Below are 14699 nucleotides of genomic sequence, written 5' to 3' on the forward strand. Positions count from 1 at the left end.
AAATGAAGTACAACTTAGAAGCAAATGGTGCAAATTGTCTGGAAATTTCTTTGCACAGCACAAACCTTTAACATTGCTGCAAAGATGCCATAATGTAATGAACTGCTGTCACAGTAATGGGCTTTGATGAGAATGGATATTTGATATAATATTGCATTGATGTTTATTGATGTAGTATTATATGTATAGCTATTGATGTACAGTATTGGGCAAAAGTCACAGATACCTCCTTTGTTTATATCATAACCTTAATCAATCACAACATTGATGTGGGCAACAATACTGTGGTCACCCATGATCTCTTTCCCCCTGTTCAAAAAAGCTAACCACCAAGCGAAAGCTAACCAAGCAAGTGTAACTATAGAACATCCATACATAAGTATAACATCTGTCTGTCTGTTATCCGTCTGTCGGTTCATCTGTCCATCCATCCAAATGTCTGTTCCTTTGTTCGTCTATCTGTTTGTTTGTTCTTCTAGCTGTTCGTCTATCCATCCATGCAACCGTTCATTGGTTCAACCAGCCACACCACTGTTTCCTAAATGCACATCCTGCAGTGAAGCGAATAAGAGCTTTACCTTCTTTAAGACGTAATCTTAACATTTCACTCATTTCTTCTCACTCATGCTGTTCTGCTTCAGTGTCATAGCGCACTGGGAGCCGTGGAATTAGGGCCGTCAATCATACACGCTCATCATTTCATTCACATTTTCTGGATTTTTAATATAATGCTCAATTTTAGTATAATGGAAACAATGTTCATGTTTAACACTGTGTTCCATTGGACTTCAGATCTTCCATTCTTACAGTCTTAAAACAAATGAGTTACATTAGTGTTCTTCCAACAAAAGCTTCTTTCAAAGAAGTCACTTACATTATGTTCCCCTCCATAGAGACACTAGCATTCACACACACTACCAACTACCCAAACTCACCTCAGCTGCCCTGCTGAATTCTTTCTCTTGTGCGTTTAAAATGTCCACAACTGGAGTTCAAAGCTTTTCCTGAGAAAACGAAATAGATAAAAAAGAACATTTGCAAAACTGACACTGGACATCTGGACTAAGGAGTCTAAATTGGCGATTTTGGATTATTTGGATTGTGAGAAACAGAAAATATTCCTGCATTTTTGAAAAGTGAGTTTCCTGAAAAGAATGGAAGCTGGAATGAAGGCAAAGGGTGAATACACTAAATACTGAAAAAATTAATATTTTATTTAATATGTTTTTTCTGGCACAGTGACACAGTAAAATGAACTTATTGGTTGTTTTAGGGGCGTCTCTGAGTTGAATAAGATTGATGGAATTCAACTGAGCATAGACAGACAGACAAATAGATAGATAGATAGATAGATAGATAGATAGATAGATAGATAGATAGATAGATAAACAGATGTTGTTGTATGAATACTTTTTATCAAAACACTAGCTTCTCTTTAAATTATATTAAAAAATCATGAATGATGGACCAATAAAAATGATTCAAAATGACTTGGAAGATAATATCATTTAGAGTCACAACACCAAACATCACTACAACTGAACATCACTTATGAAGGCATAACCGCACTTTAAACATCCATTGAGTCATCTAAAGTTAGTTCTTGGCACATGACTCGGAAATCCGAGGCCTCCACTGGGTTTACATTTAAACTGCGAAATCACACTTCAGTTTTCCGGCTGAGAATGAGCTTCCATGCCGTTTTCTGCCCCAATAAAAGCTCATCGTGTTTAACCTCAGCCTGCGAGGTGTTTATCCTCGAGTGCCTTTTTATCCCCAGGCCTCTTCTCCCCAGCGAGACTCGCACAGTCACTCAGCCTGGGGTCAAACACACACTTCAATCCACAAGTGTTGCAGCTTTTTTTACCTGGAGAGCAGTGGTGGGAGGCAAGGTTGCATTTGTTTGCAGATGGATGATGGGATTTGTAGTGTCTGGCTTTTTCCCCAGAGTCAGGAGGACAATGGGATCCATGAATGCTGACTGTGAGATTAGAGTGAGGATTTGGACCCGGTTCAAGCTCTTGACTTCTTTTTTTTGTATGGTCTGGTCAGGCATAGTATGAAAAAAGAGGAGGAAAAAAAGATCTTTGGGCAGTTTTGTTTGGTGGCAGTGTGTTTAATGGATTGATGAGTCTCAGTTTTATGATTGTAATTTAGTTGGTCTGAATCATGAGAAGAAGAAAGACTGAAAAAAACACCGAACTTTGGAAAAAAGACTGAACTTTGGAAAATATCCCTGAAGATTTCTTTCAAAAACTGACAGCAAGTGTCCTGAAAGTATTGATAGCAAAGAGTAGACACGTTAAATACTGTATTATTTTTAGGGGTTTATGCTTTATGTGTGTAATTTTCTGTTAATTATACTGTCTTAGGCAAAATTTGGGTGCCTTGGTCAAAAAAAACAAAAAAAAGCTTTTGTTGATTTTCTAACTGAAACTAATTAACACATCTTCTACAAAGAACACAATTCTGCACATTTTAATGCACGATCACTGTTTATTTACTGAATTTAACATATTGGAAAAAGCATAAAATGTGGCCTGCGCAAAGATGGGACATCATTTAGTTTTTACATGTTATGTTTTATTTTTTCACGCAAATAAAATTTTAATTCAACAAATAAATTAGAATTGTGCTGTAAAATCTGTAGAGAACGTGTCTTGTATATAGTTCATATACAGTAGAGGATGTGCTAATTTATGTTTCCTTAGAAAATCAACAGAACATTGAATTTGGCCGGGGGTCCCCAAACTTTTGCATACGACTGTATTTTTTGTTTGTTTTTTTCTGAAATTGAAAAAATGAATAACTTGTACTTAAAGGCTGTGTTGACTATAAATGAAATCTATGGAGGGGTGGTCTCTAACTTTCGCATCATGTGGTACTGTATAGTGTTGTATCAATAGTTACAGTGTATATAGCATTATATTCATAATTTTTGATGTAGTGTTGTATTGTGTATAATGTATTGATACAGTTACTGCTTTTTATATTATCCCTGTCATATCAAAACTTTTTTTTGTCATCATTTGAAAACACTAGCTTCCCTTAACCTTGTGTGAAAATGTAATTAGTTGTAAACAGCGCATGTTTTATGTGGATTTGTGTTGCTTTTAAAGGATGACTGCATTTAACATATTTTTTGAACATAAACAGACACTTGTTCTCCAGCATTAGCATATTTCTCACTAGGAACAACTTTAATTGTGCGTATTTTTGTTTGTTCATGCACGTCTGGTCTACGCACATCACTTTAATGGAAGAACGCGCATAAAAACACACTGAGAGAGGAAAACTGTTGGTGTGAGCCACTGGCTCTGTGCCAGCACTCATTATCATACATATATATCTGTGTGTGTGAGTGTGCGTGTGTGTGTGTGTGTGTCACTGGACGCTTTGTGTCCTCCCCCCCACCCCAAAGCAAAGAGACACATAACGAGTGGAGCAGTGCCACGCGCCGTGGAGAGGAACATGCTGGTTACATATGTAGCGTGGCCGTTTGGCTTTGTCTGTGCAGTTGTAGCACGCTGCCTGAGCACTGGCCTACGTGAGCCCAATCACAATGAGACGGTCATGTGACCGCTCGCGGAGGGGCAGAGCCCACGCTGTTACAACAGTGCCCCCTAGTGGTGGCGTCGGTGCGATGGAATAAGGAAATCTCCGTTTCAAGGAGACTGACTATACTAGGGGAACGTTAATTCCTTAAAAACCCAGGTTTATTACATACAAAGGCTTATTATTCAGTAATTACAGGCACTTTAATGCAAAGTGGTTGAGCTATTCCTAGGTTTTAGAAGTATTTAATAAACCTTTGGGCCCACCTGGCCATTTAAGGGGTTAATGTACATTAACATTAGCGCAGTCACAGAAATCAGAGTCACTAAACTACAACTCTACCACATGGTGCCATAGGCTGTTTTTGTTTTTCTATATTATTTGAGCATGGCTGCTGTCATTTACATTGTGCGAAAATTTCATAATGAATGGAGCAAAATAAAGCTCCAAAATCACCCCGAATAAAACCTCGTTACATTATCTTTTACTGCCTTCTCCTGTAAAGTCACCATTTTGGAGATACTAGATTTTTTTGGATATCAACAATAAATAGTCACTAAATCATGAACATGTGTCAGCCAAGCATGTCATTACACAGCAATGTGCAACACAGAAACCTTGTAATGTGCTTTAAAATAGCTTTTGTTGACATCCTTACCCTGCTAATATAGTGCTAATTTCCTCTAACCTGGGATTAAGGATTTGCCTGTTACATTAGCATCAAGCTAATGTACATTAACATTAACATTAACAAAAGAATCTGCAGTCACTATCACAATGTTTGCAAAATATGACGTTATATCGATGTTTTGCACAGAGACGTCTATGTATGTCAGTCAGTAGCTGCAGTGGTGAAAGTATGAAGGCTGGATGAGGGGGCATGTTTGTCTGAGAAGGGGGTGGGACGGTAACTCGATGTGATGCAGAAATGAGCAGCAAATATGAAGAACCTGTAGAATCGCATGTAAAAGTAAAATATGGCAAAATGACTTCACATTTTACAATTTCTTAAATGATAAATACATGACAAGTAACATATCACTGTTGTCGAGCAGAACAAAACCTTGTATCTCCATTTTTTTATGTTTTTCAGTTTTTGATACAATTTGAAAATGGCTGTTGTTTACATTATGTGAAGTGAAGTTCATGATGAATGGACCAAGAGAAATGACCCAAAATTACTCAGAAACAATTCTGGTTCCATTGACTTACATTAAAAGTAAAGCAAGTTTTTCCTTCTCCTGTAAAGTTATCATTTTGGAGATATAAGGTTTTGTTCTGACAGCAGCAACATACATAAACTGGCAAGAGAAATGCAGTTCTGTTTACTGTGTCTCATTTAGGTAGCATTTTTAAACATTTTGTTCTGAATTAATTGAAACATTAGTAAATAAAGTTCTTATTCATCACACAGTAGAAATATAACTGACTAAAACCTCATATTTTTGTCAGACTGGCGCTTCGCCAGCATAGAACAACAAGCAACAGCAGCTGGAAGCAACAAGCCAAATTTGCATATGCGCACAACTGCACAGTTACAGTGTTTGCATGATATGGACAAACTGCATGATGTTTTTGTTGCTACTTATTGCAATTGCAATATGTTAAAACCACTATGATGAATCAATCATGTGAAAATGGTTCAAGAACAGCCTGCATTATCATCAAAACAGAAATGCTCATCTGGAACTATTTATGTAGTGGGCTCATTTGCATATTGTAGTGTTCTATTAAATAAGCAAATACCAGTTTTGAAAAGGCAGTATTGAGATAACAATCCTAAAACAACAGATTATTGTACGGTACCTCATATCACTTGACTGTATATAAGTTCGCAGTTATCTAAAGAGGCTAAAATTCGCTATAACATGCACAGTTATCATTACATTTTGACATACTTAGCAGCAAATCACCTAATGCAGATACCAGCACATAGAAATAAAGCTATTTAAGGATAAAAGAATTCAAAGTCAGCTTTAAATTGCCACCTCTTCTGATATCCCCACCCCTTTCTGTGTCTGTGTGAGCAGTACATAATGTTCCACTCAATCTAACAGCACTTATAGTATCATCTGGGTATTAAAGGAGAACGGGACCAATTTTCCAACATTCCAGCACAATTAAATGGTTAAGATGTAAACAAAGTTGTTCAGAGTGGTTTAATGTGAAATTTTCCATTCTAGAGAAGCTTGCTGAGTTAGAATTGTTCACAATGGTGGTGATGGGAAGCAAATGTGTAATGCCTCTGAAAACACAGAAAGCTATTACAAAAATATACTGCCTAATGTCTTAGACATTGTTTTACGGGGCAAAGACAAACCCAAAAAAACCTTATTTTCCAGTTTTACTACCATTTTCCTGCTATAAAAGCTTATAAAAACTCAGAAGACATGTAGGTTCACTGGCTGTTTTGGATGGCAAATAAAACACAGTGTAGACATTGTGACCCCTGGTTCCAGTCAGCATCATTATAAAGAAATCCAAGTCTGTATGTTTCTCCACAATGCACCATTTCAGACCCAACCACTGTGAGTGACTTTGTTTACATCTCAATGATTGAATTTGAAAATACCATTGTTCATTACAACAGTAAACTATGGAAATGCTTGTTTTGATACACAGGGATTAGAGGCCCTACGCTTTACTGACTCTGACTCATTCTCCAGCGTAAAGTTTATATGAGTCCACTAGGCTTCGGGGTAGAAGAGCTGTGAATAAATCAATGGTGAAGGGTGGCAGGTAGGCAGAGCAGGTTTTAGACCGGAGTGCTGTGCGTGGCTTTAGCCAAAGGCTAAAGCTAATGAGATGAGTACACAGAACACGCTTCCCATTTGATAGCAATTAGAGCTCTCAGTCAGACCACCAGCTGGAACCTGTGGGATGCAGCGCTGTGTGTGTGTGTGTGTGTGTGTGTGTGTGTGCAGTATTGGCCCCTGGTTTCACACCCAGAGTGGAGGGCGACAGTTGCCGTTCTAAAACAGATGGTGAATTCAAGGCTCGTTGGCAAGCAGCGTTCTTTTTTTATATTGGTAACATCTCTGCTAATTACTTAATTAGCTATGCCAATTGACAAATCAGCGTGTGGATATTGTTATTTAGTCCAAAAGCCCACCTTAATGAATGACTGTAATTAAGAAGTGGAGAGGAGGGGTGGGCAGCACAGTGACGGTGGGGTTTGTGTGTGAGGCTTCCGAAGACATTGTGAGACACAATGCTCTGCTAAAAAGAGCTTCTCAAACAGATAGAGAGGAAAAAAAAGGAATATATATATAAAATTCATGGTAGAAAATGAACAAAACATGTCATTTGACTGCATATATATATATATATATATATATATATGCATATATATATATATATATATATATATATATAACAAATCCTCTACAGAGGACACATGTCTGCACATTTTGATACATTTATTTGCTGAATTTTACATATCAGGGAGAAAAAATGGCCATGGCACATTTTATATTTTATGTTTTATTTTTTCCAATATGTTAAACTCAGCAAGTAAATTGAAATTGAGCACTACAATTTGCTGAAAAAATCATATTTAGGTTTTGCTATCTGTAGAGCATGTGTTACTTCAATCAACAACAAAATCAACAAAACATATCATTTGACTAGGGTGTTCAAACTTTTACACACAACTGTAATACCAATAGGTTTTAGGAGTTTTAAGTTAGGGTTGCTTTTTAAACTCTTTAATGCTGAGACAAACGAGTGGCCAGTTGTGCCCTAATAACAACATCAATCCTCTGCTTGTGTGCAAGCAGAACACAACATTGACACTCCCACATACCAGGATGACAACTGTAGGGTGTCTGAATGTGACTAGTTCAACAGACATCATGGAACACTGAGACACTTAACTGACCAGCACAATCACCCGACCTCAATCCCAGTTCTCAGTTTGCAATAGCAGGTGAAATGTTGAAACACGGTACTGAACTGTAGCTTGTGGCTAAAAATGCACCCAGTTAGTGGAAAAGTGGGCTAAAAAGCACAGGTTAAGGCAAGAGGACGTGTAACTAAGTATTAGAGAAGAGATGATGCATTTACTGGAGACCTTACTTTACACTTGTCTTTCATTGTTCAGGCTTTTACACAAAACATGACACAAGTAAACAAGACAAAAATGTGAAATATTCAGTCACTGTTGTTTCGCATCAAAACTATGCACAGCAGATGTGATGTGATTTCTTTAAATTTTGTTTTGTGCTGCAAAAGAAACAAATGGGCAGAATGACTTTGTTTAAAAAAAAAGGGAGACCATTGCTCCCCACAAAATGGGCAAACAGTAACACTGAGTAGGCTTTCTATTTTGGTACAAGTAAAAAATAGTGTAGAGTTTAATCACTTCATTCAGGATCTTCAACTCTACAAGCGTATTTGCGTCAGTTTGAGTTGTGTTTGGAGATTCTAGCACACCAGGTGACAACAAACTAAGCTTTTTGACACTGGTCAAACACTTGTAGTTGTTGATGGGTCATCTTGGTTGTTGCCATGCCAATATGAGTTCATGTCGGCTGTAAAATTTGCAGAACTTTTTGCCGTCCAAAAAACGTGTTCAAATTAATTTATTGTAAAACAAATATAGTCATATGCAAAAGTTTGAACAGCCACAGTCAAATTCTCTGAAAATAACAGAACACATTGTCTACAGGGAGCAGGCTTAAATATAGCCTTTGTCTCCAAAACTGTGTTTCTTTTTATTTAATGAGTTTAACGTATTGGGAAAAATGAGACATAAACACATAAAATGTCATAACTTTTGCACAGGTCACATTTTATGCTTCATCTTTTGGTTAAAGGTTAAATTCAGTAGATAAACAGTAATTGTGCATTAAATTGTGCAGAAATGTCTTCTCTGTAGAGGAATTTATTTTCACTTAGAAAATGAAAAAACATGTTGTTTGGGGTGCCCAAACTTTTGCAAGTAACTGTATGTTGCATATAAAAATTGTATTCAGTGGCTATAGGTGTGTAATCTGATTAAACAAATCAATAATGAGCGCTTAACAATCTGAATTCTGTTCTGCATGAGCTCACTGAGAAACTTTTTACCCATTTTGATGAGTTAAAGGAGATTTCACCTAAGTGTACCATCACCAACACAAGAGGTAACACAGGGTTAAGGACTTTTTTCTGTATAATGAATAAAACTACCACCACTGTGCTTCGAATCGAGAAAAGCAAGTTAAATGAGAGCCTTTATACATATGAAAAAAGGGCAGAACAAAGAGAAACTGAGAGCAAGAGGCATAAAACAAAGACTACAACTCAAGAATGTTCTGAAAGATGCTTTAAAATGGTAGGAAAGTCAGAGGGCAGAAGAGAGAGAGAGAGAAAGTATGTCTGCTTGAGGAGGCTGAGAGAGGCAAGGAATAAGACAGGAGTCCTTTGCTACAGCACACGGACACACATGGCCAGCGATGCGTGCGCCCCAGTTAACTGATCGTTCGAGCCCCACAGTGCAACAGGAGAGAGGGAAAGGCTGAAAGAGAGAGAGAGGAACACAGCTGAGCTATAGAGATATTTAATTTTGTGACACTATCTGGGACACTTCTGTATATCCTTTTTTCTGAAACTGTGCAGTCAGTGAGGAGTTAAAGGTTCAAGATGTACCCTTCACTCCCCAGTCATGAATACATTTACATACGACTGCCCATCCAGCCTATAACGGTTTAACCGCCCATTCAGGAGTGCTGCTACTGCAGACACCGGTCTGGGATATGTGGAAGAAAATGTGCTGTTCTTGACTGAAGCAAATATATCATTGCAGTTTTCCAAAGAACCAGACATCCGAAATGAGTGGCTGAATTTTTTTCAGTCCAAACTTAACAGATTGTTCTGTACTTTTCTTTTCACTCATGGTTATTATGGTTTTTAAAATTATATTTTATTAATATTAATATTCATAAAATATGAATATATTTATTAAAATTCTATTAATTTATATTTAGTTTTTTATTTTGTTTTTTATTTCAGTTTAGTTTTGGTTAGTTTTAAGGGTCCATTAGTAGTTTTTGGGCTGTTTTTATTTTCTGAAAAGCATTAGCTTCAGTTTAGTTTCAGTCTTCAGTATTATGATGAATGCTGATAGTAGGTATTTAATAAAGGTAGAATAAAATTAGCACAACTGTAGAATGAGCTCCAGCTTTCCTTAAAGATGGCCAAACTCTCATTTGTACACTCAAAAACGAAAACTAAACGTTTTTCCCAGCATTTCTATTTAGTCATGGTTAGTTTTGCAGTGGAGATTATAGTTTTGATTCACAACCCCGTTTCCAAAAAAAGTTGGGATGCTGTGCATGAATAAAAAGAGAAAGCAATCATGTGCAAATCATTTCAATGCTATATTTATTTGAAAATAATACAAAGACAATATATCTAATGTTGAAATTAAAAGATGCAGAGAATGCAAAGAGATCTCTGTATGCAAGAGACAAGGCCAAACACCAATATTGGGTGGCTATGATTTTCAGGCCCTCAGATGGCACTGCATTAAAAACAGACATGTTTCTGTAGTGGAAATCACTGCATGGGTTTAAGAGCACTTACGAAAACCACTGTCTGTAAACACAGTTTGTCTCTGCATCCATAAATGCAAGTTAAAACTCTACCATGTTAAAAAGAAACCATTTGTAAACAGGATCCAGAAACCCTGCCGCCTTCTTTGGGCTCAGCTCATTTAAAATGGACAGAGGCGAAGTGGAAAGGTGTCCTGTGGTCCAACAAATGAAAAATTTGAAATTCTTTTTGGAAATCATGGATGCCACGTCCTTCAGCTTGTGTTTAGTTAAAAAGCCAGCATCCATGATGGTATGGGGGGTGAAACGTGTTGTTGGCATTAAATTAAAAAATGGGCATATATTTTTCAAAAAACATTTCTTTGTTTTAACATTTTATATGTTATCTTTGTGCTATTTTCAATTAAATATAGGGTTTAAATAATTTGCATGTCATTGCATTCTGTTTTTATTTACATTTTGCACAGCGTCGCAACTTTTTTGGAAAGGGGGTTGTAGTTGTTATGTTTTTGAGTAGTTTGAGGTTTTGTTGCTTTTATTTTTATTACATTTTCATTACATTTATTACATATCAAAATTCTATGTCCAGACATGGAATAAAAATTTGACATCTCAATTTTAATTCAACATAATACCATCTTTTTAATTTTTAAGTACTGGCATCTTTTTTAAATACTGTGGTATATTTTATTACCATCATACCACCCAACCCTAGTCTAGTTTCTGGCTGGTCTTTCGTACATGTCATGTCAGCTTCAACTGCAATAATCACTCTTCATATTAAGATGAAAATTTGTTTAGTTGTTAGCTCATGACTATTATAAAGGAACTTTTATGATGATTATGATGGGCTTTTCCAACCATGACCCATGTGCTAACCCTGTTCATCTCTGGCTGTGATTTGCAGGACGTGATGGTGGTGGGTGAGCCCACCTTGATGGGTGGGGAGTTTGGTGATGAGGACGAGCGTCTGATTACGCGGCTGGAGAACACGCAGTATGACGCCACCAACGGCCTCGACGACGATGACGACTTCACCAGCTCGCCGGCACTCGGCAACAACAGCCCGTGGGCCAGCAAGCCGCCCCCAGGCCAGGACAGCAAACCCGAGAGCACAGCCTCCCAACCCTCTCAGTAAAGAGACACTGCATGCAGTGCTGCCTCTGCGCCATCAGGGTGGCGCTGTCTCTCTCTCTCACACACTTTCACTCTTTTTTCTTTTTTCCACCAACAAGATGTCGAAACCTTCTCAGAAACCAGTTTTTTAAGAATGGCTGTTCCACTGCCTTGTGATGCCGTTCTCCCACAGCTCACTGCAGTGTCGTTTGATACGACTAAAAGTAAACAGCCTTTCATTGTAAAAAACTCTTTAGTCTGAATAACAGGTTGACATGTTACATGCAGTAAATTCAGCATTTAAAGGCAAAACAACTTGAAATGGTTGGCTACTGCGCAGTTTGGAGAGCAAGCATGCTAACTAGCACAATAGCTAGTTTACCTGAAGTTGTCAGCGAATCTAGCTGACGTTTTAACAAGTTACAGATCACATTCTTTAAAAACTTACTAAAACTTTTTGTGCTTTTTCTGTAAGGGAAGGCTTGTTATTTGAAGCTGTGTCAAACCTGACAGGTTTAGTTTTGTACATTGCAATTCCTCCAGCTAATAATGAGATTTAACTAAAATTCTCCACAAAACACTCAAGACTCGGTTTGTACCTGAAACACAGAGAGTTGGGGTTTCGACTTGGACTTACATGAATCAATCTGTGAACCTCTGTGCTATATGCTAACATTGCTAACAAGTAATGAAGTTAATATTGCCAGTTAGCAAGATGCAAATGAAACCATGCTAGCATGATTTTATTTATATTATGCTAACTGTCAATTTGCTTCACGATAAATACCTTTAATTTCTTGTTAGCAAGGTTAGCATGTTAGCATATTTATTTTGTACTTCCTTTGAGGACCATTTTGCTTGTGAAGCATTAGGTTGTGTTTCCAGCTGTGATGACCCTACTAAAACCCCTAAGACCAGAATGAATTTCATGCTTTTTAACCTTGTCTAGTGCTGGCCTGGGGCTAGTTAAACTGGGTCATGCTGGTTGACCACCACGCCGGCTTCCAAAACACAACAAATTCTGGTTCTGCTGGTCTGTGCTGGTTTGTCTAGCAGAAAAATCATGTTTTTTTGAGATATTTTCCATAAAAATGTGGAAAATAGAGGTTCTCTTATGAACTTCATGCTGTCATGACCCTTTAGATCACCATTCCTTAGTTCCAGACCAACAGGTTAATGGGACTGGAATGGCTCCGATTTTGTGGAGACGTGTGGAACAACTCAAGTTTAGGCACTGGCACCGAGTTGGTGGAAAAAAGGCTTGTTTTTTTCTGACCTCACTTTCTATCCCAATGATGTAATTCTCCTGTCATGATTTCAATGGCATTGTCCATTTTCTCCAGAGACTTTAATTTCTTTGCTTTGGGCAACACATTGAGAAGCTCATCAGACTAAACAATGGATACTTCTAAAAATGAACTGAAAAAGGAAAGAATGCCATGAAAAGAGAAGCCTGCACTGATGTGTGAGATGTTTTGGGGGACTAAAGCAGCCCAAAGCAGCAGCATATAAACTATAGACGGTCACCAAGGTAGCAATACATCTCCATGGCGACTGCAGTTTCCAGCGGCGCTGGACGACGGCCAATCACAGACGAGACGGGTGCTGTTGGTTGTCCTCTCATTGGAGAGCCGCCGAACTCCAAAAGCAGCCGCTGAGGCTGACCCCTTCACAATTACATCGTTTTAGGTTCACTCAGCTTTATTATTATCATCATTTTTTCATTCTTCTTCAGTTACTTGCATTCTTCCGACACAAAGACGTTCCTCGTCTTTTGCTCTTGTTTGAGGGGGGAGAAGAGATTCTGCAATTGTGTAAAATTTACAGTTGTAATTTTACCAAAAAAAAAAATTATTTTGTTTTCTGGGTCTAACTGTGTTATTTTTAAGGACGTTGTGAATATTCTGTGATCTCCTTGTACTGTACCAATGAGGTTGGGACTCGTTCTCCGATCGAAGGCACATATTGAAAAGCATATTCGTCCAAATCTTACCTCTTTATCCCTTTAACAACCTGTTCCCAGACTGGACTGTAACACGTTCCTGCATGATGTTTTGAAATCTGTAAAGCATTTTCTGTTCATTTCCCAGGTTGGAGGCCACGCTGGGTTCAGTTCATCGGTTTAGGAAAGCTGTCAGAAGGGTTGTGGCTGTGTAAATAAAGACGCCGTCCGCTCTGTTGGATCCTGTTGAAGGCCACTGACCCTGATGTGTAAAGGCAGCTGTTTTGATTGACTTCAAGTTGGCAGTGTTGTTAGAGGCCTCACCAGTGTGCACCTAAATAAGAGACGTCCTTTAATTAAGCGTAAAAAGCTTATCAATTCGGGATCCGGTGGCTCTGCACAAATAGAGGCTTTGTGTATTGTGTAAAATTTCCAGTAACATCAGGCTTAAATGTGCAAAAGTAAAGAATTTAACAGTGATGATGATGATGATGGTCAGAACGGTCTGTACACAGCCAACCAAACCATGTATTTTTGGGTCTGTTCCTTTTGTCTTTTAATCGTTTTTACAATTCAACCTTTTTTCCCCTAAATAACTTATACCCTGCTGTATTTCCAAGACCAACATAATGGACGAGACTTCTCAGAGTTCTCAGAGGTCTTCTGTTCCAATCTTGTATTACTAGAACTCTGCACTCTTTGTATAATATTTAGCAGAGCTGTTTTTGTGTCATATCCAAAGTCTTGTATGTATGCTTTGCCATTTTGTGTGCCAATAAAACGTGCTTACAGGACGCATCTGCTTCTTATTCTGCAATACTACCTACCTCATGTAATCCTTTCGCTCAGATCCATGTAATTTTTTTATGAAATTTCTGTATAATTGATGGTCAAGATGTAAACAAAATCATTCAGAGTACCTTGATGTGAAAAAGAAACTTATTGAGGGAAAGTTGTTCACAGTGGTGGTGATAGGAACCAGACATCAGAAGTGTTTAACGCCCCTGAAGTTATTACAATAAATGCACTGCCTGATGACAGAGACATTGTTTTACAAAAGTTTGGATAGATTAGATAAGATTTTGGCCTAAAACATATTTTTCTAAAAGCCATTTATGGTGGAGAGGTACATGCAGGGCATTATAAGGCCAAATAGACCCCTTAGAAAAGGTACTTTTTTCAGATTTATTGCTATCTTACTATCATCAACATAACGTAAAAATCAGAACTTGTGTGGGCTCACTGGTTGTTGTGGTCTTTATAAATAAAATAGCTATATTTGTGTTGTAGACATGCTGAACCCTGGTTCCTATCACCACCACTGTAAAGAAATCTGAGTCAGTGAGTTTCTCTGCAGTGCACCATTTTACATCAAACTATGGCTTTAACAATTGAATTATGCAGACATTTAGAAAATTCCCCCTTCAGGTTAAACTTAGCCTCGTATTGTTATCAGTATGTTCAATTACTTTTACATCAGCAGAATTATGAGAAAAACAATCTACATTTTACTCAGCTCCATTTTAGTCATTTGCATTTAATTCCATTTC

General features: G+C 37.7%; 1 protein-coding gene across 2 annotated transcripts in view; it reads left to right on the plus strand.

Annotated features, from left to right (window-relative positions):
• ldb2a (LIM domain binding 2a) overlaps positions 1-13947 on the plus strand; it is a 113144-nt gene extending 99197 nt beyond the window's left edge. For both annotated transcript variants that reach the window (XM_036568784.1, XM_036568785.1), the window contains exon 9: positions 10999-13947. In XM_036568784.1, coding sequence (XP_036424677.1) covers positions 10999-11229 — 231 coding nt within the window. In that variant the 3' untranslated portion in view covers positions 11230-13947. The remainder of the gene's footprint in view (positions 1-10998) is intronic.
• The last annotated feature ends 752 nt before the right edge of the window (positions 13948-14699 follow it).

This window comes from Colossoma macropomum, unplaced genomic scaffold (genome assembly GCF_904425465.1).
Source record: "Colossoma macropomum unplaced genomic scaffold, Colossoma_macropomum, whole genome shotgun sequence".
NCBI lineage: Eukaryota > Metazoa > Chordata > Actinopteri > Characiformes > Serrasalmidae > Colossoma > Colossoma macropomum.